The following is a 19525-nucleotide window of genomic DNA, read 5'->3' on the forward strand; positions in this document are numbered from 1 at the left end:
AAGGATGAACTAGACTTGTGGAGGTCTACAATTTTTTCTCTGAGGTCTTGGCTGATTTCTTTTGATTTTCCCATAATGTCAAGCAGAGGCACTGAGTTTGAAGGTCGGCCTTGAAATACATCCACAGGTACACCTCCAATTGACTCAAATGATGTCAATTAGCCTATCAGAAGCTTCTAAATCCATTACATCATTTTCTGGAATTTTCCAAGCTGTTTAAAGGCACAGTCAACTTAGTGTATGTAAACTTCTGACCCACTGGAATTGTGATACAGTGAATTATAAGTGAAATAATCTGTCTGTAAACAATGGTTGGCAAAATTACTTGTGTCATGTACAAAGTAGATGTCCTAATCGACTTGCCAAAACTATAGTTTGTTAACACGAAATTTGTGGAGTGGTTGAAAAAAGAGTTTTAGTGAGTTTTAGTATGTAAACGTCTGACATCAACTGTATGTGTCTTCCAGAACATCTTCTGATGTCTCCGGTACTGGGACCCTGTCCTTCAATGAGCTGTGCAGTGTAGTTCATGTTGCAGGTACCTGATCTTCTCTGTCTTCTGATCTCTTTCTCTCTGTCTCTCTCTGCGTCTGTCTCTCTCTGCGTCTGTCTCTCACTGCGTCTCTCTCTCTGCGTCTCTCTCCCTCTCTCTCTCTGAGTCTCTCTCCCTCTGCATCTCTCTCTCTCTCTCTCTCTCCCTCTGCATCTCTCTCTCTGTCTCTCTGCGTCTCTCTCTCTGTCTCTCTGCGTCTCTCTCTCTGTCTCTCTGCGTCTCTCTCTCTCTGTCTCTCTGCGTCTCTCTCTCTGTCTCTCTGCGTGTCTCTCTCTCTCTGTCTCTCTGCATTTCTCTCTCTCTCTGCATCTCTCTCTCTCTCTCTCTCTCTGCGTCTCTCTCTCTCTGTGTCTCTCTGTGTCTCTCTCTCTGCATCTCTTTCTCTCTCTGCGTCTCTCTCTCTCTGCGTCTCTCTCTCTCTGCGTCTCTCTCTCTCTCTCTCTGCGTCTCTCTGTGTCTCTCTCTGCGTCTCTCTCTCTCTCTGCCTCTCTCGCTCTCTCTGCGTCTCTCGCTCTCTCTGCGTCTCTCGCTCTCTCTGCGTCTCTCGCTCTCTGCGTCTCTCTCTCGCTGTCTGCGTCTCTCTCTCGCTCTCTGCGTCTCTCTCTCGCTCTCTGCGTCTCTCTCTCGCTCTCTGCGTCTCTCTCGCTCTCTGCGTCTCTCTCGCTCTCTGCGTCTCTCTCTCGCTCTCTGCGTCTCTCTCTCTCACACAGAAAGTGTTAGAGCAATAAACTATTTTAGTCCTACTGTATCAAGCACTCTGAAACAGAAGGAAGGCGACATGTGATTTACAAGAAGACCACATATGGGGATGTGTTTTACAAAAAAAACTGCTGACAGTCACAAAGTAATGGGTAGGGAACCATTGTTTGAGCGCTATAAAATGGCTATAAAAAAGCCCCAGGCTACATCCATCAACAAACCTCTTTGGCACAGACGCATCTTTTCATCTGAAGACCTTGACGTATGTTTTATACTTACTCTTTAATATGTATATTTATGTTTGAACTTTGTTACATTTCGTGATTTCTGTCTGATTGACATCCAAGGAGCCCTTCATTTTCTTAAGGTTCAGATGTAGGATCTGAATTTGATCACTCTTTTGTTGCTGAGAATTTAGGAAACTTGAGTTTTGAGTTTTGTGAATTTTGAACAGGCTTCTACGGTTTTTCAATTCCGCTTTTGATTTGCCCTAACAAAAAATGTATCAACCCCTACAAAAACTTCCCTTACTTATAATCCACATATTATTTTACATTTCCTGTTGCTATAGGAGTACTTTCCTGCTGTAGCAAACTGGCTCAAATTAAGAGACCGTGATTTTACTGGTCTAGAGAAATGATAATTTAACAATCAAACTTTTCGATTACATTTTTTGTATACACAAATTGTTTTAAAATATATTGTACTATATTGGTTTGGATTCTATTGACATTTTATTGCACCCATGTATATTTTTTTAAGAAGTAAAAACCTACCCTGACTGATGAGGAATTTGCAATGTCAGACAATTTCAGAATAGGTCTTCAAAAACTATATTGGACATTCTGAAAACATTGACAGTTAGTGTTTGAAGTAAAGTCTAGGTAACTGAGATTTCTAGTCATAGTTCGGGGCTCTTGCTTTTCATAACTTAGATAAGTAAACCTAATTGTTCCCTGTTTAGTCCACTTCCTCCTGATATTTATAATTATAAGTGACAGAATTTACCAGAATATTACAAAGTTGAAAAGTAACAGTGTTATCATTTCTGTCTTGCTTCCTGCCTGAAGATCATGTGTATGCGTGCACATATCCACAACACTAACGCAATTAAAAATCTAAATATGAGAAATTGAAAATTAAGGCATTTGATGCTCAGGAAAGTATTGAATAGAGTGTCAAATGCTCTCCTTTTTAAGTAAAACATTCCTTGTCTGTTTTTGTTTGCTTTGACATGTCATCTCAAAGAATCAGTGCAGTTAAGTCTAACCTTCAAAACCGGCAAGAAAAGACTTAGAAAATGGGTGGCAGCCATACAGTTGAAGTGGACCATAAATCGCGACAACGAGCAGACGTGGCAGAAGCAGAAAATAGAAGATTTGAGCAGGAATGCCTTCGGCTCAAGGGGGAGAAAGCACGAATGGAAACAGAACAACGGATGGACAAAGAACAACGAGAGCAGCTGGAGAGGCAGAGAATAATACAACTTCAATCCCAAAGAAAGCAAGAGGAAGATGAAAGGACCAGGATACATAAAGAACTGAAAGCATGAAAAGAAAGAGATGAAACTGAGGGAGAAAAATAGATGATTAAACTGTAGAAAATACATTGATGAGTAGACTACTAGAGAATATTGTAATTGATGAAAACATTACTCTGAACATGGCAGCAGCTAAAAGTCACTTTAAATTACTGTAGCTATAAGGAGTAGTCTTTCTATATTCTAACATATTTTAAAGGAAAAGCTATATATTTTCTTCTGTTTGTTTTGTGATATCTCCCTTCAAAGTATACATGGAAGAAAAAAACGAGGAAATGTGATGAGGCACAGGCTGAACAGAGAATAATTAAATGGCGATAGAACAATTCCAGGAGAACAAATCAGAGCCAGAAAGAAAGCTCATTCAGGACGAGTTCGAATGAGTCCATGTAGAGAAAGTAAGATGGAAGAACAACTGAAGCAGGACCAAGGAAAGAAGAGAATAAATCTATTGAATCTTAAAGAAAGCAATGTGGCCAACAAAAGAGACTATTAACTCAAATGATTGGATATCTTGAGCAATAAAAGAAAGTTTGTGTGCTTTTGTATTGGCCTTACCTTTCTTGTAATGTTATTCTCTTGTCTGGCGGTAGCAGTAAGGCCTGTGGTGTGATTATCCAAACAAATGTGGAAATGTAGTCAGATGTAGCTTCATGTCATCTAATAAAGTCTAGATATTTTGGCAAAATTACCTACATCCTGTGGGAATTAATGGAGACTTTAATGGAGATTTTTTACAGATACAATTTAAGGCAAACTTTGGTAAGATTGGTCATACATTTTTTTACAAGCGTATAGCAATCACATTTGACTGACTTTGTTTTTTATTTGGTTCAAACTGGATTGCCCAATAAGAGGAACCTGGTCTTATTACACAGGGTGATATATTTTTGCTACAACTGAATAAACTATCATTCATATTTCTGCATCTGTTATTATCTTGAATTCTTCATATTTTTTTGTGTCATTTTCTTGTGTAAAGATTTTTTATTTATATTATTGATCTAATTAAAGTGCAAATAATTTTACATTTCATTATATTGATACCTTTAAGACATGTTTTTCCCCCTCTGGCTTTGGCTACAGTATAGATTATGATTAATCAATTATTCAGGTGTACTTTATGAGGTCTTATAAGGATAATGTAGGTCTGATGGCCATTCCAAAGATTCTGTTCTACATATATGACGATCTGTGACTACTCCCTTACTGAAATATAATTACACCAGCAGAAAAACAGTGTGCAGTTCATGAAATTAACTTAACACAAGGTTCCCATGCTATAGTGGACTCTGAGACCACAGAGCTCATGCTCACTTGGGATAATGTTTATGACTGAAGAACAGCATTTATACTACATTATCTTTATTTTTTCTGATGTTTCCCCATTACAGAGGGGCAGCCTGGATAATCAAAGGCTGAGCATCAAGGCCCTAGAGCTCACCTCCCATCCAGGAGAACAACACAAGACTGAGGAGGAGACAGAAATGTGAGTGATTCAGATGTCTGCGTCTTATGTCTGTCTTTTGTACCTTTGTTATTTCAACCTAAAGTTTGACTCCCCTAGATGTAAAGCCCTGCATTCATCTTAATGTTTCTACTATACAATAGTTCTGAAGAATATATAGCCGTGCATAAACCCCTGCTCTGATGTGTTTTCAGAACACTGAGTCATGTCTGACTCTGAGACCATTGAGACAGCAGCTCTGGGCCGACCATTCCAGCTGGGGATGTTGTATGACTGTCGCAGGGATGTCCTCATTCCAGGTACAGAAAACTATTAAATTCATTGTCTTTGTTTCCACCACAGAGTTGGATAGACTTGTCCCAAAGCCTGATCTAACATGGGCAGCGTCATTGAGGACTTCCACCATTTTAAAGTAGTCAAGTTGGTGTGACTTGCATGGGTTACAGAAGCTACAAGTAAAACAAAGCCCACATGTCCCACATGAGGAGATGACCACACCTCTAAATGATGCTGATGTGTGGGCCTAAATAATTTGTTTGTGGATTTTTTGGGTGAAAACATTATAATTTTATGTTATTATTAATGCAGACATTTTATGGACATTTTCTTAAATCACAATTCAAAATGTGTATATATTGCTCCTTTAAGGAAGGATAATATAATTCCATTCAGGTCAGCAGGAGGGGTCAGCCAATGAAATATACTTCTGACAAACATTCCATAACTGCAGGTGGCAGTAAATCACCATCCGTGGCTTTATACCTGTTCAAACTATACAAACTGCAGCACTTCCGTTTCTTATTTACGAACTGCCAATACACTTATAAAAGTATAATAAGAAGAAATTGACTACTTTAAAATGGATAGCCCTTAATGGTGACACCAATACTGTCACAAAAGCATCCATTGCAAAGATGAGCTGTCTTCTACATCTCTATGGCCATCACAGAGTTAGAAAAGCTAGAGGACCCACAACATTTTGAAGTCGTCATATATAGTAATGCTGTTACAGAAGTGATCAATGGCAAAGATAGGTGTAGCTTTTGTAACTACGGTTGTCATGTCACCTAGAATAATTACTTTGATGAGTAAAACTTATCTTCAATTCATTCTTTGAATGAAACCATGTTTACATGTTTAACAATTCTGCATGTACCAGTTGTGGCTAAAAGTTTTCAGAATGACACAAATATTAATTTTCACAAAGTCTGCTGCTTCAGTGTCTTTAGATATTTTTGTCAGATGTTACTATGGAATACTGATGTATAATTACAAGCATTTCATAAGTGTCAAAGGCTTTTATTGACAATTACATGAAGTTGATGCAAAGAGTCAATATTTGCAGTGTAGACCCTTCTTTTTCAAGACCTCTGCAATCCGCCCTGGCATGCTGTCAATTAACTTCTGGGCCACATCCTGACTGATGACAGCCCATTCTTGCATAATCAGTGCTTGGAGTTTGTCAGAATTTGTGGGTTTTTGTTTGTCCACCCGCCTCTTGAGGATTGACCACACGTTCTTAATGGGATTAAGGTCTGGGGAGTTTCCTGGCCATGGACCCAAAATATCAATGTTTTGTTCCCCGAGCCACTTAGTTATCACTTTTGCCTTATGGCAAGGTGCTCCATCATGCTGGAAAATACATTGTTCATCACCAAACTGTTCCTGGATGGTTGGGAGAAGTTGCTCTCGGCGGATGTGTTGGTACCATTCTTCATTCATGGCTGTGTTCTTAGGCAAAATTGTGAGTGAGCCCACTCCCTTGGCTGAGAAGCAACCCCACACATGAATGGTCTCAGGATGATTTACTGTTGGCATGACACAGGACTGATGGCAGAGCTCACCTTGCCTTCTCAGGACCAGCTTTTTTCCGGATGCCCCAAACAATCGGAAAGGGGATTCATCAGAGAAAATGACTTTACCCCAGTCCTCAGCAGTCCAATCCCTGTACCTTTTGCAGAATATCAGTGTGTCCCTGATGTTTTTCCTGGAGAGAAGTGGCTTCTTTGCTGCCCTTCTTGACACCAGGCCATCCTCCAAAAGTCTTCGCCTCACTGTGTGTGCAGATGTACTCACACCTGCCTTCTGCCATTCCTGAGCAAGCTCTGTACTGGTGGTGCCCCGATCCCGCAGCTGAATCAACTTTAGGAGACGGTCCAGGAGCTTGCTGTACTGTCTTGGGCACCCTGAAGCCTTCTTCACAACAATTCAATCACTCTCCTTGAAGCTCTTGATGATAAGATAAATGGTTGGTTTAGGTGCAGTCTTACTGGCAGCAATATCCTTGCCTGTGAAGCCCTTTTTGTGCAAAGCAATGATGACGGCACGTGTTTGTGATCACCAGCCTTGTCCTCATCAACACTCACACCTGTGTTAACCAGAGAATAACTGACATGATGTCAGCTGGTCCTTTTGTGGCAGGGCTGAAATGCAGTGGAAATGTTTTTGGGGGATTCAGTTCATTTGCATGGCAAATAGGGACTTTGCAATTAATTGCAATTCATCTGATCACTCTTCATAACATTCTGGAGTATTTGCAAATTGCCATCATACAAACTGAGGCAGCAAACTTTGTGAAAATTAATATTTGCATCATTCTCAAAACTTTTGGCCACGAATGTACACGTTGGAGATGGTTTTTTTCACAATAAAAGTAATTTGTCATTCTTTTTAAACTGCAGGTATCACACTCTGGGATTCTGAAATGCTACAGAAAGACATAAATGTCTCTCCACAACCTAACACTGATTTCAAAATCATTGCCTCCGACTCAAGTGAAGACAAGTCACAAGCTTTGAATGTGTCTGCATCTCTGGAGGCCAGTTTCCTTGGTGGCTTAGTCAGTGTGAAGGGTTCTGCTGAATTCCTACATGATAAAAAGACCTCAAAGCGTCAGTCTAGGGTTTCTCTGCTGTACCGTACCACCACTCGATTCGAGCAGCTGACCATGGACCACCTGGGGGCAGGAAATGTGAAACACTGCAATGTCTTCCGAGAGGGTTCTGCCACACATGTGGTGACTGCCATTCTCTATGGTGCACAAGCCTTCTTTGTTTTTGATCGTGAGGTTTCCTCAGGAGAAAACCACCAGGATATTCAGGGAAACCTGCAGGCCACAATAAAGAAGATCCCCCTCATAACAATAGAAGGGCAGGCATCACTGAAGATGAGCGAGGAAGAGAAGCAACAGGCCAATACATTCAGCTGCACTTTCCATGGTGATTTTTCACTAGAAAACAACCCTGTCACATTTGAAGATGCCACCAGGCTGTATGCCGGCCTGCCACGTCTGCTAGGGGAGAAGGGAGAACATGCTGTGCCAATGACTGTCTGGCTCTATCCTCTCAAGAACCTGGACTCTGCAGCTGCCCAGCTAGTCAGGCAGATCAGTGTTAGCCTGGTGTGTCGCGCACAGCGAATCTTGGATGGGCTGGACAACACTGATGTACAATTCCGGGACTTGATGAAGGAAGGCATGGCTATCAAGTTCCCTGAAATCAAAGCCAAGCTCAGCAAGTTCAGGGACTTGTGTTCAGAGTACAAGCTGGTTTTCCAGAAAGGTCTTTGCAAGGTTCTTCCCAACATAAGAGGAGGAGGAATGGAGGAAGAAGAGCTGATAAAAATGCTCAACAGTAAGGAACGCTCTCCATTCCAGAATGATCTTATGATCACGTACCTGGATGACAGAGAGAGAGAGATGAATGTTGTCAGCTCTTACCTTGACATAATGAAAGAGGTACACGTTGTGTACTCAAGCAGTGAATTGGATGGAATAGTGCTTGATCAAGCTAAAGATCATGTAGTGTGCTTTGCATTCTCCTCTTTGAAGGACAAAGACGAGTATGTGGTAGACTTGGAAAACTACTTGCTAGAAGAATCAAAGAGTGATTCTTCAGTGATACCTTACGACCCCAACACAGCTGGGAAATCAGCAGCAGAAAAGTGGTTTCGCTCGGGGGAGGTAACCACCCTAACCAGGCAAAACATACAACTGTTCCTAGACTTCAAAGATTCAAACAAAGACAGAGAAAATATTGCATTCTGCATTGCATCGATTCCAAGCAAATGCATCACTGCATCCTCCATCCATGTCTATGAGAGAGGGACACTGTTGAGTCCCCAGTTTGTACTGCCATCAAAGCCAGGTGTCCCCACCATCAAGAGTAAGGAGCATGACTGTGTCCACGTGGAAATTAACCCTCCCAGCCTTGGCGTCACGTCTGTGGAGTCGTACCAGGTTTTGTACCAGGCTGTGCAGGCTGAATCTGAGTGGACCGAGATCAAAGCTGATGCTACCACTAACCGGGTCACCATCAGACGTCTGAACCCCTATAAAGACTACCGCTTCAGCTGTAGGGCGGTGTGTAGACCTGGTGTGAGCCTCTCCAGTGACTGGACAGAGTACTTCAGGACCCGCCCATGTAGTCCCCCTGGATCACCCACAGAAAAAAATCTAGAATCTGAAAGTATCAGAGTGAACTGGGACATTCCTACCATGGTGGGAGACGATGTTGAAGTCATAGGCTATGAGGTTGACTACAGAGACTGTGCGAAGGCTGTTGACAATAAGATGTGGCACACCATCAAAACCACCACCAGAGAGTGCACACTGGAAGGTCTAAAGCCTGAAACTCCATACAGTGTCAGAGTCTCTGCTAACTGTGGTGAAGCAGGGAAGAGTCTACCTAGTCCTGAGGCAGTGCTGACTACCATCAGGGCTTCTGACACCCAACCGAAGAGGAGCCAATCAACAGCAACAAAAAGTGAGGAATTTCTGAAGAAATCAGAGAGGGTAAAGAAAGGCAACCCCTCAATCTATAGGCTGAATCTGGAACAGAAGTTGGAGGTAAAGGAACGTTTTCAACAGTACACATTTGGAGGGAAAGTTGAGAAAGGGAATAACAAGGTAATCCTGCTTCTGGGGTCCACAGGTGCAGGAAAAACCACTCTGGTCAATGTCATGATCAACTACATTCTCGGGGTAAAGTGGGAAGATCCCTACCGCTTTAAGCTCATCCATGAGGTAACCAACAGGTCACAGGCTGAGAGCCAGACTTCAATCGTAACATCATATGAGCTCTACAACCAGCCAGGCTTTCAGATTCCTTATTCTCTGACCATTATTGACACACCAGGGTTCGGAGACACTAGAGGAATGGCACATGATAAACTGATCACAGAGCAAGTGAAGGAATTCTTGTGTAACCCTTTAGGGATTGATCACATTGATGCAGTCTGCTTTGTAGTGCAGGCATCCCTCGCCCGTCTCAGTGCCAATCAGAAATACATATTTGACTCCATCCTGTCCATTTTTGGAAAGGACATTGCTGATAACATCCTGATGCTTGTGACATTTGCTGATGGGAAGGACATACCTGTGCTGGAGGCCATCCAAGCTGCAGACCTTCCCTGTAAGAAAAACAAGAAGGGACTCCCGACCCACTTCAAATTCAACAATTCAGCTCTGCTCTCTCAGAAAGTAGAAGAAGACAAAAGCTCTGAAGGAGATGGTTCAGAGGATGATAATGAGGAAGGACTAGAAAAGATTGTCTGGAGGTCAACTTTTAAGCAGATGAAAGCTTTCTTCAAAGCCTTGGAAAGCAATGAGAGCAAAGATCTAACAATGACCAAGACAGTGTTAGAAGAACGTGAGCGTTTGGAGAAGGCCATGACACGACTGACCCCTCAGATTACAGCAGGTCTGTCAAAGCTGAATGAGATCAAAACGTTCGAACAGTGCCTGCAGAACGAGGACGAGAACATGAAACAGAACCAAAACTTTGAGACAGAGGTAGAGGTTCTAGTTGCTAAGAGGACCAAATTAAGTTGTTTTGCTACAAACTGCATTGTTTGCAAGTTCACATGCCACACCAGCTGCTTTCTGCCTAACGAGGATGACATAAAAAAATGTGCCGTGATGGATGTTTATGGTAACTGTGTCATGTGTCCAGAAAACTGCTCTTACCTTAACCACGACAAGGAAAAAGCCTTGTGGACATATGAAACTAAGACAGAGAAAAAGACCATTAAAGAATTGAAGGACAACTTCATGAAGGCACAGGGCAAGTTTATGAACAACAAGCAGATGCTGGAGAAGATTGAAGATGAGTACATTGTAATCGAGGATAAGCTGAAATACTTGATCAAGCTGTCCTCCAACTGTCTTAAGAGGCTGAATGAGATTGCACTGAAGCCAAGCTCTCTCTCCACTGTGGAATACATCGAGATACTCATTCGCACCGAAGAGGACCAACGCAAGCCAGGCTTCGAAGATCGCATTGTAGGGTTGAAGAAAATGAAATATGAGTCTGAGCTTCTGGAGAAGATGGCAAGAGGAGAGGAACTACTCCCCGATGAGCGACGCATGGTTAAGGAGAAACAAGACAGACTGCAGAAGATCACAAAAAGAGTCAACCAAATGCAGAAAGTAGTCAGAGATTGGCCAGGGAAGAAATAGGCCTAACTCAAAGTCAAAGTCCATGATCTCCCCCTGCTTCCGACCAAGTGGCACGCTCGGTGGCTTGCGCAAATCAAGTGAATCGGTCATAACTCAGTTAAAGTTGTAGAATTAAATCAGATATATCTCTAGATCCACTCAATTGTACGCTTACTGGGATCGATTGCAATGCTTTGTATTAAAACGAGCATCACGTAAACTCTCAGTTGACACATTTTCAACATTAAGTGAGTAGACTTGTGCGAGCCAGAACAGCCCACAGAACAGGAGCCTGCCTCCTGTTTCTGTAGCGTGAGGCAGCTTGATTTACAAACACACCCCCTGGATAGCTAGTAGTCAATCACATTTTCTACATCAGTGAATCTAAATGAAGCAGCTGATCTTGCTACTGATTGTTAATGATTATCATAAGAGAAATGAATGAAGAAATAAAGCAGACATTGATTCAGATAAATACAGAGACCTACTTTCCCCTCGGGAAGTAATAAAGTATCTATCTATCTATCAAAAAATGTATAACTTTTGCCTACTTTCATGTTGATTGTTTATCCTTTTTTATTTTAATAAAAGTCCTTTGTAATTCAAGAAGTTCACTATTCATTTTCTATTGGGCACATATTGTAAGTAATATGTTAGTCATGACATTGGAAGTAGCATGTTTGGTAGGGGGGTTATTACAAAGGTGTGTGTCTAGGTCAGTGTTTCTTGTCCTTTATTGAAAGGACCGGAAAACTATGGTCCCTCTTGAGTCAGGGACCGGCAAGCTTTAGTTTTTCCTCCTTGGGGGACAGCTTACATTAAAGCTAGCACTGTAGAACTGACAAAACTAGTTAAACAGCTCAGGGACCGGCCAGCAACATCCCAGGGACCAGCACAGGTCTAGGGACCAGAGGTTGAGAAACACTGGTCCGTGTAAGTTCTTGACATTTAACCTGTCTGGAACACCTGGGACGTCAGCGTCCCACTCTACTCAACAGCCAGTGGCAGTGGGTGGCGCGAGATACAAAACCCTTAAAAATGCTATAACTTCAATTTCTCAAACATATGACTATTTTACACCATTTGAAAGATAAGACTCCTTGATGTAACCACGTTGTCCAATTTCAAAAAGGCTTTACAGCGAAAGCAAAACATTAGATTATGTCAGGAGAGTACCCAGTCAGAAATAATCACATAGCTATTTTCAAACCGAGCATATATGTCACAAAAAGCAAAACCACAGCTAAATGCAGCACTAACCTTTGATGATCTTCATCAGATGACACTCCTAGGACATTATGTTATACAATACATGCATGTTTTGTTCAATCAAGTTCATATTTATATCAAAAAACAGCTTTTTACATTAGCATGTGATGTTCAGAACTAGCGTACCCACCGAAAACTTCCAGTGAATTTACTAAATTACTATGCATAAACCTTCTCATAATACATAACAATTATTTTAAGAATTATAGATACAGAACTTCTTTATGCAACCGCTATGTCAGATTTTAAAATAGCTTTTCGGCAAATGCACATTTTGCAATATTCTGAGTACATAGCTTAGCCATCACGGCAAGCTATTCAAACACCGGGGCTCACAAAACTCATAATTACTATTACAAAAATTGGATTACCTTTGCTGTTCTTCGTCAGAATGCACTCCCAGGACTTCTACTTCAACAACAAATGTTGTTTTGGTCCCAAATAATCCATAGTTATATTCAAATATCCTCCGTTTTGTTTGTGCGTTCAGGTGACTATCCGAAGGGTGACGCGCGGACGCATTTCGTGACAAAAAAATTCAAAATGTTCCTTTACCGTACTTAGAAGCATGTCAAACGCTGTTTAAAATCTATTTTTATGCGATTTTCTTCATAAAATTGCAATAATATTCCAACCGGACAATGTTGTGTTCATTCAAACAGGTGAAGAAAAACATGGAGTACTCGCGTGCCCGCGCATTTCTGTCTCTGAGCCACTAGGCTGTCCACTCACAGAGAGAGCTCCTGTGATCTGCCCAGAGACAGCAGACGCTCCATTTCACTTTCTGGCGCTTTCTGAGCCAATGGAAGGCTTAGAAAGTGTCACGTAACAGCAGAGATACTGTATTTTCGATAGAGAGGCAAGAGAAGCACCAGAAATTGTCAGACAGGTCACTTCCTGTTTGGAATCTTCTCAGGTTTTTGCCTGCCATATGAGTTCTGTTATACTCACAGACACCATTCAAACAGTTTTAGAAACGTTAGAGTGTTTTCTATCCACATATACTAATGATATGCATATTCTCGTTTCTGGAAAAGAGTAGTAACCAGTTTAAATCGGCTACGTTTTTTATCCGGCCGTGAAAATACTGCCCCCTAGCTTAAGGTATGAAATTCATAAGACACTATTCATTCTCATTATTCTCAGCATGACAGTGTTGTTTTTGGGCATGCGACGTCCTCAATAATTGCATAAAATAAATCAATTGTGTTGGATTCTAGCTTGAAATGTACGTATTTATGTTACCATACTAGAAATGATTGATCACTTTACATGTAGAAGGAATATACACTACTGGTCAAAAGTTTTAGAACACCTACTCATTCAAGTTTTAATTTTAATTTTTACTATTTTCTACATTGTAGAATAATAGTGAAGACATAACTATGAAATAACACATATGGAATCATGTAGTAACCAAAAATGTGTTAAACAAATCAAAACATATTTTAGATTTGAGGTTCTTCAAATAACCACCCTTTGCCTTGATCACAGCTTTGCACACTTTCGGAATTCTCTTTTAATAAACTGCTTGCATTTCAATTGGCAGATGTGCCTTCTTAAAAGTTAGTTTGTGGAATTTATTTCCTTCCTAATGCATTTGAGTCAATCAGTTGTGTTGTGACAAGGTGGGGGGGGGTATACAGAAGATAGCCCTATTTGTTAAAATACCAAGTCCATACTGTGGCAAGAACAGCTCAAATAAGCAAAGAGAAATGACAGTCATTACTTTAATTAAGACATGAGGGTCAGTCTATCCAGAAAATGTCAAGACCTTTGAAAGTTTCTTCAAGTGCAGTTGCAAAAACCATCAAGCGCTATGATGAAACTGGTTCTCATGAGGACCGCCACAGGAATGGAAGACCCAGAGTTACCTTTGCTTTAGAGGAGATGTTCATTACAGTTACCAGCCTCAGAAATTGCAGCCCAAACAAATGCTTCACAGAGTTCAAGCAACAGACGCATCTCAGCAGGAAAAGCAGCCAACAAGTGTTCAGCATATGTGGGAACTCCTTCAAGACTGTTGGAAAAGCATTCCAGATGAAGCTGGTTGAGAGAATGCCAAGAGTGTGCAAAGCTGTCATCAAGGCAAAGGGTGGCTATTAAACAAAGGAAAATATATTTGATATTCTTCTAACACTTTTTTGGTTACTACATGATTCCATATGTGTTATTTCATAGTTTCTATGTCTTCACTATTTTTCTACAATGTAGAAAATAGTAAAAATAAAGAAAAACACTTGAATGACTAGGTGTTCTAAAACATTTGACCAGTAGTGTATATGTTAGGGGTCAAGGAATGGTAAAGAGGAACTAGGTGTGAGTGAAAGTTACTGTGAGAGAAAAGGGGAATACAGTAGATGACCCAGGTCTGTTGAGTAAAGTGAACACGAGGTCACTTATAAACATCATGGAGAAGTGACCAGATAAAGAGGAACTGCTAGCAGACGGTTCGACTGCGAAGACAACAGAGCAACATCTAGGCAGTGTCGGGTAGCTGATAGCAGTTGTGAAAAAGTTACACCACTAATCTCATCTTGACATATAAATGCCTGTTTGATCATGTGCAACATGTCTTTGCAGCTGTATGACTCATGCTTTGTCTTGTAAGTTAACCTTGGGATATATGCCTAAAAAAAATTTTTGTTCATGTCAGTATTGCCTTGATATTAAGCTTCATGCCTAATCTGCGAATCCATTCATTTTACAATTCATTTTAAGTTATTAAATAACACTTGCTTTGATATTCGCTTCTCATGACCCGTTCTTGATCTTAGTCATCTAAACGCATAATATTTGATTACACATTGTTTTACTATAATGTTAAATAGAGTCAGATATACTTTGTAATATTAATTGCATAGTCTTATTTTAGGTAGCATGTGAGGTGTATATATAATATACACAGATACAACCCCACTACGCAGTTCTACAGCCCTGTCAAATCCCTGGATGAATTGTGGGAGGCAATGCAGGAAGACAGCAAGGTTTACTTTACCAAAGTATAATGCAATCAATAGCTTTCTTTCAGCGCAGAGATGGGGCCTCATCATTTCTGTCTTTTGGGTCATGGCCATGGGTGAGAACAGGAGAAGTAAACTCTACAGTCACTGAGGGTGGAAGTATAGTATATATGTGGTCAGTTAATAATACAACAGAACATGCTTAACTGAAAATAAACGTAAAAATACTTTACATACATAACTTGTTGCTGCTTATGACTCAGTCAGAGACGTGGACTAGAGATATTCTGCTGCTGTCTCTCATCCATTTACTCCTGAACCTGAATGAACTTAGGCTCTGGCAAAGTACAACTTTGCAGGGTTAAAGAAGTGCCACCTGTACATTTTCTGCAGTTATCTTGCCTCCTGCTTAGATAACAGATGATAAAACACTGGGCGGTGGCAAGTGTCAGAGAGTTTTAGTGAGTTTAGGAAGAGGCTGGGTGTAATTGAGTCTGTTCTTCCACTTCTCTTTTCCTCTACTTCAGACTCATTGTTGTAAAACATGTCAAACATTCTATATACCAGGTTCACATTTTCAGTATATTTCTCATCAGGGGAACTTACAAGTGTTCAACCAAAATTCAGACAATAGACACATCAGTATATTCTATTTTTGTGCCCTTTAAGGTCCATTCATTCTAACCTTAAAAAACCTACTAAACCCAAATAAAAATAAAAATAAATAAATCAGGCATGGTATTAACACCATTAACAAATATTCATACGTATTGATGGGTGGGTGTGTGTGTATGCAGGTGACTGTGTGGTAAAACGTAGTACAATAACAACAAATGGCCAGGCCTTACATAATTTGGACGCTCCCTTAACAGCCGGATCCAGGTACCTTTATACTTTATAGTACTGCAGAGTCTCACTAACTGCTCTCCCAAGGCACCTGCCTCAGGAAGATTTTCAAAGGGAGAGATACAGAATCATTGTTAAACTCATCAGAAAATTTGGTAGTGGACACTCCATCAGTCCTGGAAGAGAAAATAAACATGTACTTAGTTATCACTATGCTACATCTTAATCAGTCCTCACCATTCTCAATCAGTCCTAAAAATGCAACATTCAGTATTACTATGCCTATATATACCATCCTCCCCTATTGAAACAAGCTTACAAATTTGACATCAACTGATAACACATGAGTACCATGAATCTCTCCATTTTACTTTTGTTATCACTGTCTTTGTTACTTTCACTAGTCTCCATATCTGTTTCCTTCAACTAGGACCTTTTACTTTCTTCCCAATAAGAAAACCCTCTCAACCACTACTGCTAATACACACGTATCACTCTAAAACAATGTTCTGCTTTAACCACTACTGCTAATACACATGGGTCACTCTCAAACAATGCTCTGCTTTAACCACTACTGCTAATACACACGTATCACTCTAAAACAATGCTCTGCTTTAACCACTACTGCTAATACACATGGGTCACTCTCAAACAATGCTCTGCTTTTACCACTACTGCTAATACACATGGGTCACTCTCAAACAATGCTCTTCTTTTACCACTACTGCTAATACACATGGGTCACTCTCAAACAATGTTCTGCTTTAACCACTACTGCTAATACACATGGGTCACTCTCAAACAATGCTCTGCTTTTACCACTACTGCTAATACACATGGGTCACTCTCAAACAATGTTCTGCTTTAACCACTACTGCTAATACACATGGGTCACTCTCAAACAATGCTCTGCTTTTACCACTACTGCTAATACACATGGGTCACTCTCAAACAATGTTCTGCTTTTACCACTACTGCTAATACACATGGGTCACTCTCAAACAATGCTCTGCTTTTACCACTACTGCTAATACACACGTATCACTCTAAAAGAAATGTTCTGCTTTAACCACTACTGCTAATACACATGGGTCACTCTCAAACAATGCTCTGCTTTAACCACTACTGCTAATACACATGGGTCACTCTCAAACAATGCTCTGCTTTAACCACTACTGCTAATACACATGGGTCACTCTCAAACAATGCTCTGCTTTAACCACTACTGCTAATACACATGGGTCACTCTCAAACAATGCTCTGCTTTTACCACTACTGTAAGATTTAAAAACAAACAAAACAAACATGATAACGTCTGTTCACCGGGATGCCATTGTCCACTTTAACTTTCTCCTTATTGGAAGGCATTGTTTGCATTTTAGTCTACCTTAACATTGTTACTCTATATTTATGACCAATTCCCATTGGATATTCACTTTCTGCTTCACACTCATTAATTGGATGTTATTTTGAGCTTATAAAGTATCAAAAAGAGAGTGGCACACTCCATATATAAATTCCCAGTAATTTATTGGGTATTTACCAACGTCTCAGCATCACTGTCACTTCTTCAGGGTGATGTCATGAATACTTGAACCAGGTTATGTAGACAAACAGTGCAATTACTGCAACCAATGACAATAGTGAGGGGTGTGTCATAATGATTAAGTTAATTAGGATGAATTAGTGAAACTGTTAAAAAAAACTATAGTTTATGGCATATTAAATATATTAGGCTGTTGTTATCATATAGAAACATAATTAAATATTGTACATAATATTAGCATCAACATACATTATTGTTTAATTCAATTTCACATATTTAATTGTTTCGTATTGGTTCAACCTTAATGCATAATAAGCATCATCAAGAAGAAGGAAAAAGGAAACCGCACACTGCTCTTGATAGTATCACTGATGTTTAATAAGGTTTACGTATCGGCCTCACAGCCACAAAAGCTCTGACGAAGGCCGTGAGGCCGATACGTAAAGCTTATTAAACATCAGTGATACTATCAAGAGCAGTGTGCGGTTTCCTTTTTCCTTCTTCTTGTTCAATTGTTACCATGCACCTGCGAAAAGACTGCTCAGATGTGCGAGTGCTTTTTGAATAATAAGCATCATCAACAGGGGGAACATATTAGTTGTACGCTAATAAGCTGTAGAAAGAATATATCAATTTATAAGACTTGTTCATAAAATAGAGAATTTTTCATAAGAAGGGCTTGAGATCAATGTCAATATTTCAGACCACTAGGGGTCAATGTTTTTAGATAGGATATCCAGTAAGCCTCCCTTTTGTAGTAGTAGGATCTCAATGTTTCCTCCTCTCCTTGGTAAAGCAACATGCTCAATGCCTGTGTATTTGAGGGAGGAGATTGGATGGTTAGCTTCAACAAAGTGAGCTGCTACTGTATAGTCAATGTTCTTACACCTGATTGAGCTGCGGTGTTCAGCTATGCGTTGTTATAATTGTATTTTCGTTTGTCCTACGTAGGCTTTTCCACATGGACATGTGATGAGATACATTACTCCCTTGGTCTTGCATGAGATTATACCCCTAAAAGGGATTTTTCGACCTGTATGTAGGTGTCTGAAGAAGGATGTTTTTATAGGTCTATAGGTCCAATCAAGTTGTAGAAACATCTCAAGGATGATCAATGGAAACAGGATGCACCTGAGCTCAATTTCGAGTCTCATAACAAAGGGTCTGAATACTTATGTAATTCAGGTATTTTCTGTTTTGAAGGTTTTATACATTTGCAAACATTTCTAAAAACCTGTTTTCGCATCGTCATTAAGGGGTATTGTGTGTAGATTGCTGAGGACTTTAAAAAATATATATATATAATTTTTAGAATAAGACTGTACTTAACAAAATTTGTAAAAAGTCAAGGGGTCTGAATACTTTCCGAAGGCACCGTATCTGCAATATTGAAGCATTGTTTAAAAAAATTATGTTGTTAGTCAATCTTAGTCAATCTTTTTAGCTTTTAGTTCCATAGCTGTCAATGCTGCTTTAAACTTGTCCAGAGATTAATCACAATGGTTACTTTCTGTCTATAAAAAACATAAACGTTGTTTAAGTGTACTAACAAGACTTTCTTATTTGTGTCTTTAGTAGAGTCCGACTAATATGGGATTTTTGGATCCGATACTGATTCCAATTTTAGATTGGAAATATCCACTGATAACCGAGACATCTGCCATATTTGTATTATTATAGCTGCAATAAAAACATTGCCTAGGATCTGAAGACTGAGCTGCCTCATGCAAGCCAGCTGGACAATAACGACATAGGACACATTTTCAATGTATCAGTATTTAGCTATGTTTTCATCAATTGTAGGGCTGTAGCCATTAAATTCTGGTAGCTGTCACTTGCAAGAAGAAGCATCAATCACAAAAGTTTCCGCTGGCACAGCGCTGCCTCTTGCCCCAAGCTTGCCTTAGTGAATGTCCTTGCTAGCCGGTATCCTTGGGACGGCCCATTGAAGTTAACATTTTAAATGGTTACAGTAACGTGCTGACCACACTGCCCGCGTCACGTGCGCAAACGTTGCAAAATAAATTATGCTGACCACACCACTTGTGTTACGAGATGAACTGAGGTCCACACTCCAGTCCAGTCGGTGGTGGTAATGCACCTTAAAATTGTTTGCCAACTGCCATATAAAGTCCAAAGAAGAAGAAGAAGAACAAGCCTGAAGGAGGAGAGATTACAAAATATACGCTTTTATCTGTGGATTAA

The 19525-nt window shown here is 40.2% G+C and overlaps 1 protein-coding gene across 2 annotated transcripts; it reads left to right on the plus strand.

Moving 5' to 3' along the window:
* Nucleotides 1-1288: 1288 nt before the first annotated feature.
* LOC106563789 (uncharacterized) lies at nucleotides 1289-11305 on the plus strand. Of its 2 annotated transcripts, XM_014129642.3 has the most exons (4): nucleotides 1308-1514; nucleotides 4187-4281; nucleotides 4455-4559; nucleotides 6942-11305. In XM_014129642.3, the coding sequence occupies exons 3-4, from the start codon at nucleotides 4466-4468 to the stop codon at nucleotides 10715-10717; spliced, it is 3870 nt and encodes a 1289-aa protein (XP_013985117.1). In that variant the 5' UTR covers nucleotides 1308-1514; nucleotides 4187-4281; nucleotides 4455-4465; the 3' UTR covers nucleotides 10718-11305. The 2 variants fall into 2 exon arrangements, 1 of the variants encoding a protein (XP_013985117.1); XR_001319319.3 differs by lacking the exons at nucleotides 4187-4281; nucleotides 4455-4559; nucleotides 6942-11305 and adding an exon at nucleotides 2501-3712 and having other exon boundaries at nucleotides 1289-1514.
* Nucleotides 11306-19525: the final 8220 nt, after the last annotated feature.

Source organism: Salmo salar, chromosome 11, assembly GCF_965601325.2.
Source record: "Salmo salar chromosome 11, fSalSal1, whole genome shotgun sequence".
In the NCBI taxonomy this organism is placed as follows: domain Eukaryota; kingdom Metazoa; phylum Chordata; class Actinopteri; order Salmoniformes; family Salmonidae; genus Salmo; species Salmo salar.

Bases quoted from the DNA above. Each gene is read 5' to 3' on its own strand.
- LOC106563789 (XM_014129642.3), top strand. From the start codon at position 4,466: ATGTCTGACTCTGAGACCATTGAGACAGCAGCTCTGGGCCGACCATTC. The intron at 4,560-6,941 runs GTACAGAAAACT...TTTAAACTGCAG, and splicing joins CAGGGATGTCCTCATTCCAG to GTATCACACTCTGGGATTCT.